Source organism: Phragmites australis, chromosome 21 (genome assembly GCF_958298935.1).
Source record: "Phragmites australis chromosome 21, lpPhrAust1.1, whole genome shotgun sequence".
In the NCBI taxonomy this organism is placed as follows: Eukaryota; Viridiplantae; Streptophyta; class Magnoliopsida; order Poales; family Poaceae; genus Phragmites; species Phragmites australis.
In genome coordinates this window covers 23,718,553-23,737,935 of record NC_084941.1, presented here as the reverse complement: position 1 = coordinate 23,737,935, position 19,383 = coordinate 23,718,553, and the positions used below count along the sequence as shown (strand labels likewise).

Genomic DNA, 19,383 nt, shown 5'->3' with positions numbered 1-19,383 from the left:
GCCAAGCAGAACAGAGCTCCTCTCTATTCTGTTCGAGCTTGGGTGAGAAGAATACGACTCTTTTATACTGTACATTTATTGGTGCTAGCCTGTAACACGAACTAGCACTGATAAAAAGTATCAGTGTCGGATCATGGTTACCAGCTGGCACTGAAGTATCAATGCCAGTTTGTACCAAGAGCCCCGCACTGATACTATCAGTGTCGGTTCAAGCTGGCTCAATCATTGATCAAGCGCGGGATGTTACGAACCGGCACCGATACTTCATCAGTGCCGGTTCTGGCCTAGCCTGATGATCCGGTGCGGATGACCAGTTTTGTTGTAGTGGTCATACACTATAGAAACAATCTCAGTTTCACCCCATTTGCCTTTCAGTTTGGATGGATGGTTGTTCTGACAAAATAGATGACTTGTCTATGGTTAAACGTTAGCACTTTGTTACCAAAACATATAAATGTATGTTTTCACTTTTCTGCTGTAAAAAATATATAAAAGAGGGTGCTAGGATGCACATCTGGTAGATCAGTTATAGATGAATTTGACTTCTCTTTTTTTTTAATTTACCAATGCAGTCAACGATAATACAAGACTTGAGTCTTGGAGAACCCTTCATTTGAGTTAATCACTTTTCTAGCTAGCATTAGCAAGCTAGCTAGTACACCCTAAGGGAGTAGACCACGCTGCCGACGTAGACTCCGAGGCCGATGAGCCCGAGGAGCGTCAGCACCAGCACCGCGCCCACCGCCGCCATGCCCCCGCACGACAGAAGTCCGAGCTTGAGCTGGATGACATCCACCATGGCCAGCATCAAGAAGAAGCTCCCCAGCACCGACAGCACCACCGACAGCTTCATCATCTTCCGGAACCACCACAGTTTCTCCTCCTCCTCCTTGGTCTTCTCGCCGTCCTCCTTCCCTACAGCCGACCACGCCATCACCGGCACACTGACATCCCATGCCGGTGTCGGAGGTGGGTATGACAAGTGTCGTGGCACATTGGCATCCCATTCAGACGTCAGAGGTGGATATGGCAAGTGTCGTCGTCGCTCCTCCTCGTATTTTATTTTTTTTTCGGGGTCAGTGGCCTCGAGGCCGGCGATGGCGAGCTTCATCCCCTGGGCAATGAGGGATGACACGAGGTAGAAGCTGAACGAAAGCACCTCGAAGAGGAAGAGGCTCTGGATGATGTCGGCGCTTGGGACACAGTGTTGCGGGATGGACGGGGATGGCAGCATGGTGCCATTGATGCCGATGAAGACGGCGGCGGTGAAGAAGCTGTTGGCGGTGACGATGCCCTCCAGCGCCTTGGCGTGCAGCTCTCGCTGGTTCTTATTCTCGTGCTTGGACTTTTTATTGGAGGATGCCATCAGTGTTTCCTAGATCGATGGAGCTTTGTGCGCCTTTGCCTTGATAAGACCATGTTCTTAAGTAGCTCGCAGAAATTGTCATTTTCTGCAGTGAACAAGTAGAGTAGCGCAATCAGTGAATATGGTAGCTTGTGGCGTGACCAAAATATATGACAATACAAATGGTACAAGTAGAGGCAATGCAATTGGATGGTTTATTTGTGCACAAACCAACTATTCTTACCCTTCTTCTAATAAAAGTTTCAGGAATCTAAAGAGCAAATGATTCAATATGTTTCGCGAACATGGTCTCATGAATCTATCAAAAGCTGGTGGACAGCTGTCGTAGGCAAAATATATGCGAATCATGGTACTAGTTTGGAGGAGATTCCATGCAGTTGTAGATGAGGCATGTGCAGCATTCCTGCTTCTGTTGTCGTGGGCAGCTGTCGTAGGCAAAATATATGCGATTCATGGTACTAGCTTGGAGGAGATTCCATGCAGTTGTAGATGAGGCATGTGCAGAATTCCTGCTTCTGTTGTCGCATACAACTCAAGCCTGTACAAACTTGTGTACTCCTATACGGTGATGCCTCTAATAAATAGTAGCAGTTGACAGATACTCCTATATGTGATAGTGAACAAACTTATCTATCATCCTATCTATCTATTTAACGCATGAAGTTTGTTAGTGAAAGAAAATATCTTCCACGAACACAGTGCGGCGAGAATCAACTCGCTGGAGTCGCTCAAGCTTGGAGAAGAGATAGAGAGGTAAAGAGTGTTCTAGGATGATCAGGAAGATTTTCCCGCGTGTCCCTGGCTTGATGACCAAGGACAAGTATTTATTCTAATATTCAGAATGTACATGTACAAGCATATCCGTACGGAGTTGATAGAGATACAAGTCCTTGCTTTACAACTGGAGCATAGGGTCAGCCCTGTAAAGTATTGCTACGGCTAGTGCGGCGGTTATTACGGCAAGTTGCCCTAGTGGCTAGTCGCTTATTACGGCGCCGCACTGTCCATGTGTCAAGTCAGTTGCTGATTAGGCCGGCATTAAATGCTGGTCGTTTCACTACAAGTGGAGGGTGGCTGATGGGCCCTCTCCTGGCTGATCTTTCTGAAGGGCCAATGGCTCCAGGAGTCAGCGGCCTCCGGGGATCCAGAGGGCTCCAAAGGCACGTGTCTCTGGGACCACCCGGGAGCTAGGAGCTCCCGGAGGGGTCTTGAGCCTGACGGTCTTCGGGCTTAGGCCGGCAAAGCCAAGGGGCGTCGGGGTCCTTAATGGCGACCCCCCAACAGTGGCCCCTCGCGAGGATGGCCAGCGGAGCGGCGGTCCCCGGTGCAGGGTCTTCGACGGTTCTTGGCTCTGTGGCCATGGGCCCACGGCTCTCCGGCCGTTTTGAACTGTTTGAAGTGCTGGTCCATCATCCTAGTAGAATGTCAAATGTCACCTGCGAGAGAGCATTAAATGCAACCTGCGGTTAGTGGTGCAGTCTCATCCCAACAGGCGGTAGCGGGACACACGGCACCTCAGCATTGGAGGGTCGTGGAGAGCGGTTCCGTTCCCCATGATAGTGGGGGAGGGGACGGGACTGGGCGTGCGCCTATGCCCCGAGGGGGCAACAGCTTCTTGCTGGGTCAATAAAGCTGGGGTCTTGCCGGTTGGCATCCTCATCTAGCCTTCTCACCATTTTTCACCACTGCTCTCGCGATCATACTCGCTAGCCACCGCGCTTTCTCCTTCCATCACCGACGAGCGTTGCTCGCCATAAACCCCATGGCATCATGACTCGCTCTAGCACCCGTGGCCGAGCTGGATCCCCGCAGGGTGGTCCTGCGGCACCCGAGCACCCAGCGGCCACGCCGATGGGAGTTGCGGCAGACATGGTTCCTCCACCGCTGCCCAGGCTGCCGCCAGGCACGGAACTTCACGTGCCAACCGGAAGAACCCCCGACAGACCAGCGTGCTGGGGGAATTGACTATCACCATGGCTGATCTCGTCCGAATGGTCGAGGAGGCAAAAAATCCCCTCCAGATCAGTGGCTCATGTTCCGGGAGGAGAGGCGATCCTGGCCCCATGGGGTCATGAGGTGGTGGTCTTTGAGGCCTTCTTCGATGCGAGCCTCGAGTTTCTGCTCGTGCTGCTTCTCGAGGGGGTGCTCCGCTACTTCTACGTGGAGCTCCCCCAACTCTCCTCCAATGCCATCGCCTGCCTGGCCATCTTTGAATGGGCCATGCGGGCGGAGGGCTGCGAGGGGAGGGCGGAACTTTTCGCCACTACCCATGAAACGAGCTGCCAACCAAAGACCTGGACGAAGGACAGAGATAAGAAAGCCCTTCGCTTCAGGAGCATGAACTTCCAGCTTCAGCAGGAGTACCAGGATGCGTTCCTGACGAAGGCTATCAATGAATGGTGGTACACCAGGTGAGCGAAGGGGTGGTTCTACTATGAAATCCAGTACGTCCGGACCCCAATGGTGAATATCTCCGAGGCTCAGTGGGTTTCGAGGGTGGCACTTCTTCAGAGAGTGGCCCGGAGGATGAGCATGTGTGACCTCATAGAGGAATTCACGATGCCGCGAGTCTGGCCTCTTCAGGTGGACTGGCACCATGTCTTCGAGCAAGGTGGGGAAGGCAAGCCGAACGTGTATTCCGGGCCCACCACCAATTCCAGTGAGTACTCTCCGTTGTCTAGCTTCGAATCCACAGACGTGAAACGCCTTTTTCTTTCAGAGAATTGTCTCCCGTTGGACCGAGTGGCCGAGGTGGTGAAGTTATTGGGTCAGCCCTCCGTCGTGGAGCAGGACCAGCGTATGGAGCTGGTGGGGAGCTGGAAGCGACACAACCAGATTTGCTCCTACCTCGGTTTGGCGGCTCTGGCGTGGCCTGATCCAGCGGAGCTCCGGGCCATGGGAAAGCGTGGCTGCAAGCTCATGCACCAGCTCGACGGCTGAGACGTCGAAGCAGAATCGGATGGGACAAAGCACAAGAGGCTGGCAAGGGGCGTTGAGGCCGTGGGCGGTGCCACCAAAGATGAGACCTGGTCTGGGGGTGGAATCCCTGGGAAAGGTTCGGTCTGTCCGAACCCGACCGGCCATAGCCAGAGCGAAGGAGGGGGCGAGGTCTCCCTTACTGACTATGCATCATGGGGGATCGCCCACCCCTTTGACGACAAAGACATCACGAGTCCAGAGGCGGTTGTGATCGCCGGTGCAGGTGAGACCGTTATGCCCCTTCACCCCGCCGCACTTATGGCCGAGGGTCCTGATTGGTGTGCCCTTCTTGTTTGCATGTGCCGGCGGCATGGACCCGACACAGACCTCCACTCCGGAAGTTTTGGCTCCACCAGAGGACCTGACGATTCATCCATTACCGCCCGAGGATGCCACACCGCAGGTCGAGGCCTCGGAGCCCCGGGTCATGCCTTCGAACCAAGGCCTGGCCTTTGTTGCCTGGGCTGGGGGCGCCGGGTCCTCCGTGGCGGCTGCCCTTGCGCCCCCTGAATGGAGTTTGAGCTTTAAGGCCTTGACCTTGGATGACTTCACGCTCTATCCGGAGGCATTGAGCTTCTTCGCATCTGCCTCGTCTCTTCTCCAGAGCGGGGAGATTGTGCTATCTCTGGCCCAGAGGCCTTCCAAGGAGGTGGCAGTGCATCTAAAGGTGGTGGCCTGGCAGGTATATCTATGGAAGATGCTTTTTGGGGTTCCTACCCTTTGGTTACTGACCTTGTCTTCGTTTGTTGCGATCCGCAGCAATTGCTCCTGGAGAAGGCGCTAGAGAGTTCGTAAAGTCAGGACCTCGTGGCAACCCATGACTTGGCTTGTGATGAAGTAGCTGGGCTCCACCGCACCTTGGTGGAGTCCAAAGAGCATGCAAAGGCTACCGAGTGCCGCCTGTAGGAGGAGGTGATCCACCGGGAGTTTGCGGAGTAGGTGGCTCAAGTGGCCGCCGAAGCTCATCGTGCTGCAGAGGAGGTGGCTCGGGATGCTTCCGACGCTCGTCATGTTGTGGAGGAGTCTATTGCCACAGCCATCGCAGGCCGTATCACTGCGGAAGGTGAAGCCTGAGATCTTCGGTTTGCAGTGGTCGTGGCTTAGGAAGAACGAGAGAATGCTCGAGCCACGAAGGATGCCCTACGTGTGGAGCGTCATGGGCTGTCTGAGCGTGCGACGGAGGCAGCCCAGGTCATCGAGAAGGCCATGGGAGGCCTCAGGGGCAAGGGCCCACCGTTGCCCTCCAGTCAGGACACCCTGGGCCCGACGCTCTGCTGGCTCTGGTCTGCCACTGGGGTGATGGCTAGCGCCATCGAGGTCTTCACCAGCTCCAGTGCCCATGTGGCCTCGGTGTTTCAACTGGCGCTGCTGCATTGCTCGGGGTGCAGCCACTTCAAAGTGCTGGAGTGGCTGGTCCCTGACTCTGTGGTGGAGGCTCTCCAGCCCGAGGCACCCCCGGCAGAGATTTGCACAACCGTGGATGGCTTTCGTCGAGGTGTATGGGCAAAGCATGGCCGACCCGTGACTCTATGTTTTATAGCAGATCGTGTGAGGTCAAGTGCTCGAAGAGTTCCCCGCTCAGAATCTTCAGCAGGGGTTTAGGCTCCACGTCCAGACATTTCCTCAAGTGGGTCAATGCTGCAAGAGGGCTTCTCTTCATCCGAGTTGCCTCCTCAACAGGACACCGCTTCATAGGAACAACCTCCGTGCATGGGTGATGCTTCGCAGGACCGGCCGTTGGAGGTGTAGCTCTGAGTAGGCCTTGCATACGTTACTTTTGAGTTTTCTCATATTTCCACGGGGACCAGAGACCCAGCATGTTGGTCTGGTACTCTTGCTCCATGTACTCTGACTTTGCCGGCTAATCTTTTTACGGAGCTATGCCTCCCTTTTGCCTTGCCTATTTTACTTTGTTGCTATGCTGGGAGGCATGTGTTATACGGCTAATCCTAAGGTAGGATTTGCGCATACAGGTTTAGCGACCGGACGCCTGAGGAGAGCTCCCCAGTGCTCGGGATGCCGCCTGTGGAGGCTTGCCCAGCACATCCCAATCCTCTGGGCCTACGCTACCTTTCTTGCGGCTGGAGCGCTTTGTCCTTCCACACGATTCCCAAGGACGCATGGACCTCGAGATGGCAGTCGATGTTTTGGTCTAGGAGGAGCTGGAGGACCCCTTCGACTCTATCTCAGAGGCGTGCTTCATGCAGAAAGATGAGTGGTGGAGTGTTTTTGAGGCCACTGGCCCACGTGACTCCCGGCGTTTTGTTCTCCCCCGTGGCTCCGACGATTGGTGACGGCTGATATTCTTGAGGACGTCATGGCACGGGTTAAGATGGAGGATGCGAAGGCTGTGGAGGCGTCGCTGTCGGAGGAGGAGTTGGGCTTTACGGCCTTCGACTCCTACCCCTTCCAGGCGGAACCTTCACTTCCTCGGGCTCGGGGAGATTCTGTCTTCATCGGTCGGTCTTCACGCCGAGGGTACCCACGTCATCGCTCCGTGCGCCGCTATAGGCGGGCGGTGGGTGGCTCCAATTCGTAGAGCCGCGCTACCACATCTCGCCGTGCTTTGGGAAGGTGTGACAGCTTAGTGCGCCTGTTATGCCTAGACTAATTGTAAGGCATGTTATTGAGTGTAACATTTGTACCCACCATATATAAACAAGATTGTTTATGTTCTGGCCCAAGCTTCTTTCTTAATTTTTTTTTACTCGCACCTATGCTCTGGAGGCTTCCCATTTCTTGGCCCCCTCGCAGGCTGCAATCGCTAGCGGCCGGAGGGTGCAACTATATGCCCGCTTCGGTGTCTTAGGTGCGGCTGTAGCAAGTTAGCCTCGTACTATGTATAGACCTCAACGTGTACGGCTTAGGGTTTGGGCTTCGGTGTGTGTCGGTGTATTAGGAACCGGGGGTACCTGAGTCCCGAGGCCAGGCCAGCCGTTCGCCACGTGTCACCATCCCGTGAGGTCCCTCCTGCGGGATGAGGAAAATCTAAGTTCCGGGAGAAGGTGCTCGGGGCCACAGTCTCTGGTCCCCGAGCACCCCAGTTCCCCGATGACCCGCAGAGTCCAAGTACCGGGAAGAAAGTGCTCGGGGAGGTGCCCGCTCATCCCCGAGCACCCTAGTCCCACGACGATCAGAAGAGCAAAGTTCCGGGAGAGAGTGTTCGGGGACCGTGCGCAGCAGTCCCCGAGCGCACGGTTCCCCGAGGGCCAGCGTGAGAATGCTCGGGAGCGAGTGCTCAGGGCTGCGCATGGTAGCCCCCGGGCTCCCGGCTCCCCGAAGGTGCAAAAGTGCTCGGGAGAGAGTGCTTGGGTTTGCTCGTGGCAGCCCCCGAGCACTCGGTTCCCCAGAGGATCATGCGCGAATGCTCGGGAGAGAGTCCTCGGGGAGGTAACCAGTACCCCCGAGCACCCGGTACCCCGAAGACAAAGATAGGCATTCCCGAGAGAGAGTGCTCGGGGAGGTGAACGGTACCCCCGAGCACTTGGTTCCCCGACGACCCAGAGAGGCCCCCAAGGGGCCCACAGATGAGGTGTCCGCCCGTCAGAGGTCCAAGGCCGCATTGAATGAGCGCGCGTGGCCTGACATATCCAACTGCTCCCGCCGCGGCGTCAGTTCCTGCCACGCTTTGGCAGAGGGGCGTGGGGCTATTAATTGCACGGGTCCCGTCCCGTATCATCCGGTGTATCTCGGGATAACGTTGCCAGGATCAAGGCGTTCCGCCTGCCGCCCTGCCGTGGCAGAGGAACAAGACAGGACGGGCACGCCGGGTGGCTCTGTGGCTGCTCGGTGGGCCCTCTCAACGGCGCCCGTTGCCAGGGCGTCCACAGTGACAAGTGACCGGACGCGCGCCGCGTTTTTCGACCGCCCCAGTCACTTCGCCCAGAGGAAATGATGACGCCTTTCTCAGTTGTGGCGTCTTGGAACTTGTGCCCCTTCCTTCCCATTCGGGGTATGTCGCGGCCGGCGAGTGCATAAAAGGGTCGGTGCACAGGAAGAAAAAGAGAGAGATCAACAAGCCCAAGCAGTTGACCGTGCCGCAACCAACAAAGAAGAGACCGTAAGCATCGAGCACAGAAGCACCGAGAACAAAAACCGTAGTCCCTGCCCAAGAGCAAGGGGCCTCAAGCTCTTAGTTAGACACAATATTCTTGTAACCAGCTACATCCTTGAGGGATCCCCCTCAGGATAGTTATTGCATCCATACAGGAGAAGGGTATTACGCCCCCGTGCGGCCCGAACCTGTCTAAACTCCGGTGCATTTACTTCCCTTTGCACTAGGTCGATCATCCCCCACCACCGGCCGTTGCATTTACTTCCACTTCCATTTATTTCTCCGACGAACTTATCCAGGATCATCCCCCCGGCCGAATCTCTAAAAAGGGGTCTCTCGGGATCCCTGCGACAGGAGTTAATCCTCCGACAGTGTGTATAGCGGAGGGTTTGAACCCTCGATGCGACCGAGGCTGGTGCCTTCAAAGTGGCGGAGGGGTTGGACCTTGACGCGTATAGCAGAGGGTTTTGGCCTCAACGCAACCGAGGCTAGTGCCTTCAAAGTGGCAGAGGGGTTGGACCTTGATGCGTATAGCGGAGGGTTTCGGCCTCGACGCGACCGAGGCTTGTGCCTTCGAAGTGGCGGAGGCATTCCCGAGAGAGAGTGCTCGGGGAGGTGAACGGTACCCCCGAGCACTCGGTTCCCCGACGACCCAGAGAGGCCCCCAAGGGGCCCACAGATGAGGTGTCCGCCCATCAGAGGTCCAAGGCCGCATTGAATGAGCGCGCGTGGCCTGACATATCCAACTGCTCCCGCCGCGGCGTCAGTTCCTGCCACACTTTGGCAGAGGGCGTGGGGCTATTAATTGCACGGGTCCCGTCCCGTATCATCCGGTGTATCTCGGGATAACGTTGCCAGGATCAAGGTGTTCCGCCTGCCGCCCTGCCGTGGCAGAGGAACAAGACAGGACGGGCACGCCGGGTGGCTCTGTGGCTGCTCGGTGGGCCCTCTCAACGGCGCCCGTTGCCAGGGCGTCCACAGTGACAAGTGACCGGACGCGCGCCGTGTTTTTCGACCGCCCCAGTCACTTCGCCCAGAGGAAATGATGACGCCTTTCTCAGTCGTGGCGTCTTGGAACTTGTGCCCCTTCCTTCCCGTTCGGGGTATGCCGCGGCCGGCGAGTGCATAAAAGGGTCGGCGCACAGGAAGAAAAAGAGAGAGATCAACAAGCCCAAGCAGTCGACCGTGCCGCAACCAACGAAGAAGAGACCATAAGCATCGAGCACAGAAGCACCGAGAACAAAAACCGTAGTCCCTGCCCAAGAGCAAGGGGCCTCAAGCTCTTAGTTAGACACAATATTCTTGTAACCAGCTACATCCTTGAGGGATCCCCCTCGGGATAGTTATTGCATCCATACAGGAGTAGGGTATTACGCCCTCGTGCGGCCCGAACCTGTCTAAACTCTGGTGCATTTACTTCCCTTTGCACTAGGTCGATCATCCCCCACCACCGGCCGTTGCATTTACTTCCACTTCCATTTATTTCTCCGACGAACTTATCCAGGATCATCCCCCCGGCCGAATCTCTAAAAAGGGGTCTCTCGGGATCCCTGCGACGGGAGTTAATCCTCCAACAGCTGGCGCGCCAGGTAGGGGGGAACATCCCTGAATCTGTTCATTTGTTTTCTTCCGCAGGAAAAAATGGCCGGTGGACACCGTCTCCAGCGTTCCGGCTCCACTTCCAGTGAGGAAATGCTGCCCGACGTCCAGAAGGCCCTAGTCGCTGCTGCGTTCCAGCAGCAGCCACTATCTGCATGCGCGGCTTTCCCCTCCCAAGGGGACTAGGGCGCTGGGCCCAGCAGGGCCGCCGTTGCCGCCGCCGGTGCGCCGTCCGACCCCCAGCAGGTGGTCGAAACCCCGGCCGCCAGGTCCGCCTCTGGACAGCGCCGGGTGCCTCTGCGGCGTAGGCTCGCCTTCGGCGAGGCTGGCCCCAGAAGTGCGCTACTTGCGGCGCACGCTCTCCTCAGGCATCCGCCTGTCCAGGCAACGCCGAACACTCTGGAAGGCCACTGGATCCAAGACGTCGTCGCCCTGGTCGGCACTGCTCGCCGCCAGGTGCTGGCCGGGAGTTCTCGCGCCACCACCCAGCGTGGCGCTGCCAGAACTGGCTCATCAACGGGCAACGTTCGCACGGGCCTCCAGGCGGAGCGCCACCCCCTGGCCGCGTCCGAAGCCCAGGACCTCCGCTTGCGCCTCAACGAGCGGAGGGGCCACGAAGATGCGCGTGTCACCCTCGAGCGCCAGTGGGAAACCCGGCAGGAGGCCGAGGCAGAGGATCAGGCTTCCTCTTTCCCGGCCCACGATCGCCAGGAATCCCCGGCTCGCTGGCATTCGCCGCCAAGGACTGCCACCCGCACCACGGGGTACGGCACCGGTTGCCATGCCTTCACCACTGAGCTTCGTCGGGTCAAATGGCCCTCCAATTTCCGCCCTGAGCTGCCGGAGAAGTACGACGGGTCCATCGACCCCGTCGAGTTCCTCCAGATCTACACTACGGCCGTCCAAGCGACCGGGGGCAGTGAAAAGGTGATGGCAAATTATTTCCATGTTGCCTTGACGGGCTCTGCCCGTTCTTGGCTCATGAACTTACCCCCAGGATCTATTAGCTCCTGGGATGACCTCTGCCACCAGTTTGTGGCTAATTTTCAGGGCACATTCACGCGCCCCAGTTTGGAGTGCGACCTCCACGCCGTCAAGCAACAGGAGGGGGAGACGCTGTGGCACTTTATTCAGTGTTTCAGCCAGGTCCGCAACACCATCCCGCGGATAGCCCCCCACGTTGTCATCGTCGCCTTCCGGCAGGGCGTCCGCGATGAGCGGATGCTCGAAAAGCTAGGTACGCATGAAATCGAAACCACTGCGGAGCTCTTCGCGCTGGCCGACAAGTGCGCCAAGGCGGCAGAAGCCCGGGCGTGGCATGCTCCGCGCCCCACCGCTGACCAGCCAAGTTCTTCCCGTTCTGACAGGCGGGAAAAGAAGAAGAGAAGAAGGCGCGAGGCCGCTCCTGTCGAAACGGCTAGGGCCCCGCCCGTAGGTCGGCCCAAGAGCCTGACCGTCGGCAAGAACGCTGGGCGGCGGCCGACAGACGGCCCACGCCCGCAAGGGCCCCGGCCAGGGCCCCTCCTCGGGCCCCGGCCCCTGCGAGGGCCCCGGCACCAGCTAGGGCACCGGCTCCCGCAAGAGCCCCGGCACCCGGCCGGGCTCCTGCTCCAGCGAGGGCCCCCGCTCCCGTGGGGCCCGAGCCAGGCAAATGGTACCCCAAACACCAGACCAGATGGCACGATCTCACGGAGTGTCGTACGGTCAAAGGTCTCGTCGAGCAACGCCAGAGGGAGCGCGACGAGTCCTGCGGGGGAGGCGATGCTGAGGCCGCCCCCGGCAACACCGAGCTCGGCTTCCAGGAGCCCGAGCATACCATCGCCTTCATCGACGGAGGTGCCTACACGCCTTCCTCGTGCCGTGGCATCAAGGTCATGCGGTGTGAGGTGTGCTCGGCAACCCCGAGCGAGGAGGCCGCCAGGCCCCTGAGGTGGTCGGACGCCTCGATCACGTTCAGCATGGCCGATCACCCTGCGAGTACTGCAGCCGTGGGGTGACTACCCCTGGTAGTGTCCCCCACCATCTGCAATGTCAAGGTCGGCAGAGTGCTGATCGATGGGGGTGCAGGCCTCAACCTCCTATCCAAGGAGGCCTTCAAAAAGTTACAGGTGCCCTCCCGGCGCCTAAAGCCGTCGCTTCCATTCTGCGGAATAACGCCCGGGCACTCCCTGCCTCTCGGGCAGGTCGAGCTACCCGTGACCTTCGGGAGTCGGGACAACTTCTGCACGGAGAACATCCTCTTCGACGTCGCGGAGCTCCCCCTCCCTTACAACGCCATCCTCAGGCGCCCGGTGCTCGCCAAATTCATGATGGCCGCCCATTATGCATATCTCACGGTTAAGATGCCGGGCCCAGCAGGCTCCATCTCCGTGACTGCCGATTCCGGCGCGTCGTTTCCTGCGCCGAGCAGACGTACATGGCTTTGGTCTTAGCCCAGGCCGAAGTCGAAGGCTGCACAGGGGGCCCGGGACCCTCTTCATCCAAACCCCGACTCGCCGCCGACGCCTCTGTTCCTACGAAGGAGGTTGTGGTGGGCGAAGGCGCTACCCAGGTCGTCCGAATCGGCGGTGACCTGGGCAGCAAATAGGAAAGCGCGCTCGTCACCTTCCTCCGGGCTAACGCAGACGTGTTTGCATGGCAATCGTCCGACATGCCCAGGATCCCCAGGGAGGTGATCGAGCATCACTTGGCGGTGCGCCCGGACGCCCACCCGGTGAAGCAGAAGGTCCGGCGGCAGGCGCCTAAGCGCCAGGAGTTCATCCGGGAGCAGGTCAGCAAGCTCCTTGACGCCGGATTTATCCGAGAGGTCCTCCAACCTGACTGGCTGGCAAATCCAGTCATCGTCCCGAAGGCCAACGGCAAGCTCCGCATGTGTGTGGACTACACCGACCTAAATAAGGCTTGCCCTAAAGATCCTTTTCCCTTGCCCCGCATTGATCAAATTGTAGATGCAACCGCGGGATGCGATCTTTTATATTTTTTAGATGCAAACTCTGGGTATCACCAGATCCGCATGGCCGTTGAGGACGAAGAAAAAACTTTTACCACCCCGGTGGGGACTTACTGTTATATGTCAATGCCTTTTGGTTTGCGCAATGCTGGGTCTTCTTTCCAACGCGCCATTCGCATTACCCTTGATTCACAGGTTGGCCGCAACGTCGAGGCCTACATCGACGATCTCGTGGTCAAGTCCTGAGACCGCGCCACCCTGCTCGAGGACCTTGCCGAGACTTTCAACAGTCTCTGCACCACCCGCCTCAAGCTCAACCCCGAGAAGTGTGTCTTCGGGGTGCCGGCGGGCAAGCTCCTCGGTTTCTTGGTTTTCGGCCGAGGAATTGAGGCCAATCCAGAGAAGATCCGGGCCATCGAGCAGATGCGACCCCCGGCTCGACTCAAAGAGGTCCAGCGTCTCGCCGGCTGCATGGCGGCCCTCGGGCGCTTCATCTCCAAGCTCGGGGAGCGAGGGCTCCCCCTCTTCAAGCTTCTGAAGAAGACCGGTCATTTCGACTGGACGCCGGAGGCCGAGCAGGCCCTCCGCGATCTGAAGAAGTACCTCACCTCACCACCCGTGCTGGTGGCTCCCTCCGAAGGCGAGCCCCTACTGCTCTACGTATCGGCCACTCCTCAGGTCGTAAGCATGGTGTTGGTGGTGGAGCGCGATGAGTGCGCGAGGCCAGGTGCTGGGTCCCAGCTCCCGGCCGCCCCCGGGCACTCCCCAGTCCTCGCGGCTCTCCCCGAGCAGGGGGTCGAGCCCGAGCACTTGGCTCCCCTCGGGCAGGGGGTCGAGCCCGAACACTTGGCTCCCCCCGAGCAGGGGGTCGAGCCAGAGCACTTGGCTCCCCCTGAGCAAGGGGTCGAGTCCGAGCACTCTGCTCCTCCCGACCAGGGAGTCGAGCCCGGGCACCCGGCCAACCCCGACCACGCCGCCGAGCCTGGGGGCTGTAACAGCCCCTCGGGTGAAGCTGCCGCCCGGACCCGCCGGGTACAACGATCGGTGTATTTTGTCAGTGAAGTCCTCCGGGAGGCCAAAGCAAGGTATCCCCAGGCTCAGAAGCTGCTCTACGCTGTGCTCATCGCTTCCCGGAAGCTGTGCCATTACTTTCAAGCGCACAAGGTCTCAGTGGTTACCACGTATCCGCTGGGACCCATCCTCCGGAACTGAGAAGGCACCGGGCGAGTTGTCAAGTGGGCGGTGGAGCTGGCGGAGTTCAACCTGCACTTTGTCAGTCGCCAGGCGATCAAAAGCCAGGCGCTCTCCGACTTCGTGGTAGAGTGGACACCCATCCCCGAGGTCGTCCCAGAAGAGATTTCTGCGTATCCCGGGCACGACACGCCCGGATACTGGGTCATGCACTTCGACGGTTCCCTCACGCTGAAAGGCGCGGGGGCCGGAGTGGTTCTCACCTTCCCAACGGGTGAAGAACTCCGGTACGTTGTGCAGCTGCAGTTCCGCGCATCCAACAACATGGCGGAATATGAAGGTCTCATCGCCGGCCTCCGAGCTGCGGTGGGGCTCGGGATTCGTCGCCTCCTGGTCAAGGGAGACTCCCAGCTGGTGGTCAACCAGGTGTCCAAAGAGTACCAGTGCACAGATCCTCAAATGGCGGCGTACGTGGCAGCAGTCAGGAAGCTGGAGAGGCGCTTCGATGGCCTTGAGTTGCGGTACATCCCTCGCCACGACAACGCTCTGGCCGACGAGCTCTCCCACCTGGCCTCTTCCCGTGCGCGCGTCCCTGCCGGAGTCTTTGAAGAAAGACTCACACGGCCTTCCGTCCTGCCTGCCGAATAGGACGAAGGGGAAACCTCGAACTCAATTCAGAGGACCCCGGCGGTGCCCTCAATGGGAAGCCCCGTCAGGGTGCCGCCATCCGGTGAGTGTGCTGCACTTGCTGAATGTTCTCAAGATGCCTCGTGGATGTCCGACATCCGAGGGTACTTGAAGGAAAAGTCCCTTCCCGGGGATGAGGCATCTGCCGAAAGATTGTTCGGCAGTCCAAACGCTATGCCATAGTAGATGGGGATCTCTACCGGTGTAGCGCAGGAGGCGTCCTCCTGAAATGCATCTCCCGGGCAGAAGGCGGCGAGCTTCTCGCTGAGGTCCACGAGGGCGAGTGCGGTGGCCATTCATCGTTCCGCACGCTGGTCGGGAAGGCCTTCCGGCAAGGTTTCTACTGGCCTACGGCTCTCCAGGATGCTTCCGAGCTGGTTCGGTGCTGCAGGGCGTGCCAGTTCCACGCAAAGCAGATTCACCAGCCAGCTCAGGCTCTTCACACCATCCCCCTGTCATGGCCTTTCGCAGTCTGGGGGTTGGACATTCTGGGTCCTTTCCCCCGGGCAATCGGGGGCTATGAGTACCTCTATGTCGCCATCGACAAGTTCACCAAGTGGCCGGAGGCAGTCCCAGTCATCAAGGTGACCAAGAACATGGCACTCCAATTTATCCGCGGTATCACCAGTCGCTTCGGTGTCCCGAACCGGATCATCACCGACAACGGCACCCAGTTCACGAGTGCCTTGTTCGGGGACTACTGCGAAGACCTCGGCATTAAGCTCTGCTTTGCCTCTGTCGCTCATCCTCGGAGTAACGGGCAAGTCGAGCGCGCCAACGCGAAAATACTGAAGGGCCTCAAAACCCAGACCTATGACGTGCTCGCAAAGCACGGGAAGGGATGGGTGGACGAGCTGCCCGCCGTGCTATGGGCTAATCGGACTACGCCAAGCCGCGCCACCAGGGAGACTCCATTCTTCTTAGTGTACGGCGCTGAGGTGGTCCTCCCCTCCGAGCTCACTCTAGGCTCCCCTCGGGTGCATGCATATTCTGAGGGTGAGCAAGAGCAGCAAAGGCGCGACAACGTCGACTACCTGGAAGAGCGCCGGCGGCGTGCCGCCGTCCGGGCGGCTCGGTACCAGCAAAGTTTGCGGTGCTACCACCAACGCCACATCCGGGCACGGTCCTTTGAGGTTGGGGATCTAGTTCTCCGATGCGTCCAGTCACGCGAAGGAAAGAATAAGCTGTCCCCTATGTGGGAGGGTCCCTTCACCGTGATCGGGGTCCCGCGAGAAGGTTCTTTCAGGTTGGCGGCAGAGGATGGGCAACCGCTTCCCAACCCGTGGAACATCGAGCACCTGTGCAGGTTCTACCCGTAGATGGCCATGCTCGCGGCTCAGGTCAACCAGGCCGGGGGCTTCACCCCCGCCCCAGGTTAACCGAGGGCTACCAATAACTGGGTAAGTCACCCAACCTTGTAAAATTTGTCAATTCAGTGTAAATGTTAATATACAATCGTATGGCAATTTCGCTTTTCTGGGTTTCGTATGTTTAATCTATCTGGTGAGGTGCTCGGTTGTGCGAGAAAAGTTCGCTCTCTCTTTTTCCCCGCTGATAAAAGAATCCCGATCGGTATGCGCACGGGCAGCTGCCGCTGACTTACGTCTGATGTGGTAGGCTGTGGTGTTCGGTGTCCTGGCTGATCTTCGGGCACTACCGAGTCCCTGGGTGCTCTGGGTAATCCTATCGCTCGAGCCGCTCGAGTAGTCCGGAGCTCAGGCCCCAGGGGCGGGCTGTCGGTGCTCGGTCTAGTCTGTCATACCCGGGCGCCACCGAACCATAGGACCTCTGGGTTATGCCTCTGCCTCCTCTTGTCCACCGATCTGGGTATTCGAGAGGTCTCGGGTCAAAAACGAGGGCAGTCTATAACAAGTACCGCACTAACAGAGCGCACCAAGCAAAGAAATTCCCTATTCTCTCTTAAGTCACAGGTCGACAATCAAAGCAAAAGCAGCTCGACCGCAAGGGCCTCGATGCCCAGGTCGCTGCTCGGCCCCAAGGGTCCTCGGGTGGTCCTACCGCTTGGGCATGAGTGGTCGAGATCACCCGACCCCGGGCTCCTCGCGTGCCCCTTGACGCTCGGGCGCCCCGGCTGAAGGAACCAAGCCCACGGGCACCCCGAGCTCGGAGCGCACGTTCCTCCTGGATCGGCCGGCCGAAGGGCCGACGGCTGTCCGGTGAGTGATTAAATTCAGATGAATTTGTGTTCAATAATATTTTGTTCCCGAGTCATCCTCGGGGACCCTCGTATTCTAATCTGCCCGGTGAGATGATCTCCTCGCGCACAAAACCCTACCGTGTGTCTACTTTTTCCTAGAACGACAGAACGGTCCGTAGAAAGGTGTACCGTACGTGCGGTAATGTCCGACCGAAGTCCTTCGTGGTGGTCGTGGTGTTCGGTCCGCTTTTAAGGGCCCCGAGCACTACCGAGTCCCTGGGTGCCCTGGGTAATCCTATCGCTCGAGCCACTCGAGTAGTTCGGAGCCTAGGCCTCAGGGGCGGGCTGTCGGTGCTCGGTTCGGTCCGTCTTAAGCCCGGGCACCACCGAACCATGTGGACTCTTGGTCGCATTCCCGCCCGTGCGTGTCTCCGGTCTGCTGACTGAGTGGTCGCAAGGTGAAAAAGTGTTCACCGGTCATGGCGTGTTCCGTGCTGGATCGATCCATCTCCCGAGCAAGGAAGTTCGTGTCTTTGTCTCTTGACTTAGTCGATGCGGACTCGCGAGGGCTCGGGGGCTGAACGTGCCAAGAGAGACGATCGGGACGACTTCGTTCTCGGGGACGGAAAGGTCGGGAACGGTCCGACTGAGTACTCCCCGGGGCTTCAAGGCAAAACATCAGAAGAAACGCTAAGTACTCAAGAACACTGGAGTTGCGAGCCCTAAGAAAAGCTTCCATTATATTCACAAGGGGAATACAAGCGTCTCTAAGGGATCATTCCCATATTTACATCCAGCCAAGACAAAAATAAAAGAAGAGGAAACTACTACAAAAGCCTAATCGGAGGCAGAGTCGGCGTCGGAGTCGTCTTGGCCATCCCCGGGGGCTGGCGGCGGCAGCACTTCCCGCCTGAAGCCGGCCGCCACCTCGGCAGCGGTGCTCTGAACTACTTCCCGGGTGGCCTCTCCCTCGGCTTCGACCACTCCTTCCCGCGCTGGCTCTAGCAGGGAGGAGGAGAACGCAAAACACGAGGCAGAGCTGGCCACACGCGGCAGCCTCCCCCTCCCGGCGGGTCAGCGAGTCTTCCCGGGCGCCCAGCTCCGCCGCCGTGATCTCGTTGTCGACCTCCCGGATGGAGACATCCTCCTCCCACCGTCAGACATCTCCATCAATTCTCTGGAGCTCATCCTTCCAATGTTGGAGGCTGGCGCGCGTCCGATCGGCCTCGCCCTCTCGACGGGTTAGCTCAGCCCGGAGGTCCTCCGCCACCTTCTCGCGGCCCGCGACAGCCTCCTCCCGTTCCTGCACCCGCGCCTCCCTGGCAAGGGCCTCGGCAGCCTGCTGCCGCGACGCCTCAACCAGGCGGGCGGCGCCTTCTCGCTCCCGCGCGGCTTCAGCGCGGGCGGTCTTCAAAATCTCCCGCTCCCGCGCGACCTCCGCGCGGGTATCCTCCAAAATCTTCTGCTCTCACGCAGCCGCCGTGCGGGCCTCTTCCCGGGCGTTCGTAAGCTGCGCCCTCTCCAAGTCCAGCCGGGCGCGCTCCGCTTCAAGCTGCCCCTCCTTTGCGTCCACCGCCGCACCCAGCCGCTCGACCGCCACTGGACGCCCTCGATCGCGGCTAGGAAGGGGTCAGCAGGCCGGCCGGGCGCCGGTGGAGCGCTGGTTTCCCCGTGATCCACCTCCGGGGGGTTCGGGGTCCCCGAGGGTCGCCACACGATCATCCGCCCCGGGCTCGGCACGCCCGGGGTAGGTTCGGCCGGCGTCGGGCGCTCGGGCGACAGCCGCGTTCCCGCCTCGGTCGCCGCATCCGCCGGCCCCGGCAAGGCCAGTGCTTCCGCCATCATCCACCCCGGGCTCTGCATGCCCGGGGTAGGTTCCACCGGCGCCGAGGGTTCTGGCGATGGCTGCGTCCCCGCCTCAGCCGCCGTCCTCCCCTCGGCCGTCGCGTCCGCTGGCTCGCCCGCCATCACCGCGTCCGCCTGCCTCGGCTCCGCCGGCTGGCTTAGCTCGGGCGCTGGTGCCAGCGCCGGCGTTCCTTCGCCCTCGGCGGCGCCCGTGGGTGGCCTGCAGGAGGCGGGCGAAGGTCAAAACCGAAGTTTAGTTCGGGCGGAGAGCGCCCAAGAAAGAGCGAAAAATAAAACTTACGCGGTCGTAGTTCCCCGGTACTGCCATTTGGCCGCTGGGAGCCTGAACTCCGGGCCCGGCGGTGCCGGCAATCCTCCCGTCTCCTCTTCCGCCGGGGGCTCGGCGGGGCCGCCGCGCGGTCTCCAGGCGCCGAGTTAGGCCCCATCCTCACGAGGCGCGGCTCCAAGACCGGGAACGCCGCCGTCGATGGCGACGGCGGGGACTCCGGCACGGGGATGTAGATTCTGGGACGCTTCCCCCGATCTTCCGGCGC

General features: G+C 59.4%; 1 protein-coding gene across 1 annotated transcript; it reads right to left on the bottom strand.

The window, feature by feature from the left end:
• Positions 1 to 569: 569 nt before the first annotated feature.
• LOC133902917 (uncharacterized) lies at positions 570 to 1,378 on the bottom strand. The gene has a single exon (XM_062344242.1). It carries the CDS (start codon positions 1,364 to 1,366, stop codon positions 653 to 655), a length of 714 nt encoding a protein of 237 aa, XP_062200226.1. The 5' UTR covers positions 1,367 to 1,378; the 3' UTR covers positions 570 to 652.
• Between the last annotated feature and the right edge of the window lie 18,005 nt (positions 1,379 to 19,383).

What these genes read in the sequence shown, in the direction of transcription:
- LOC133902917 (XM_062344242.1), bottom strand. Translation starts at nt 1,366, where the DNA reads ATGGCATCCTCCAATAAAAAGTCCAAGCACGAGAATAAGAACCAGCGA.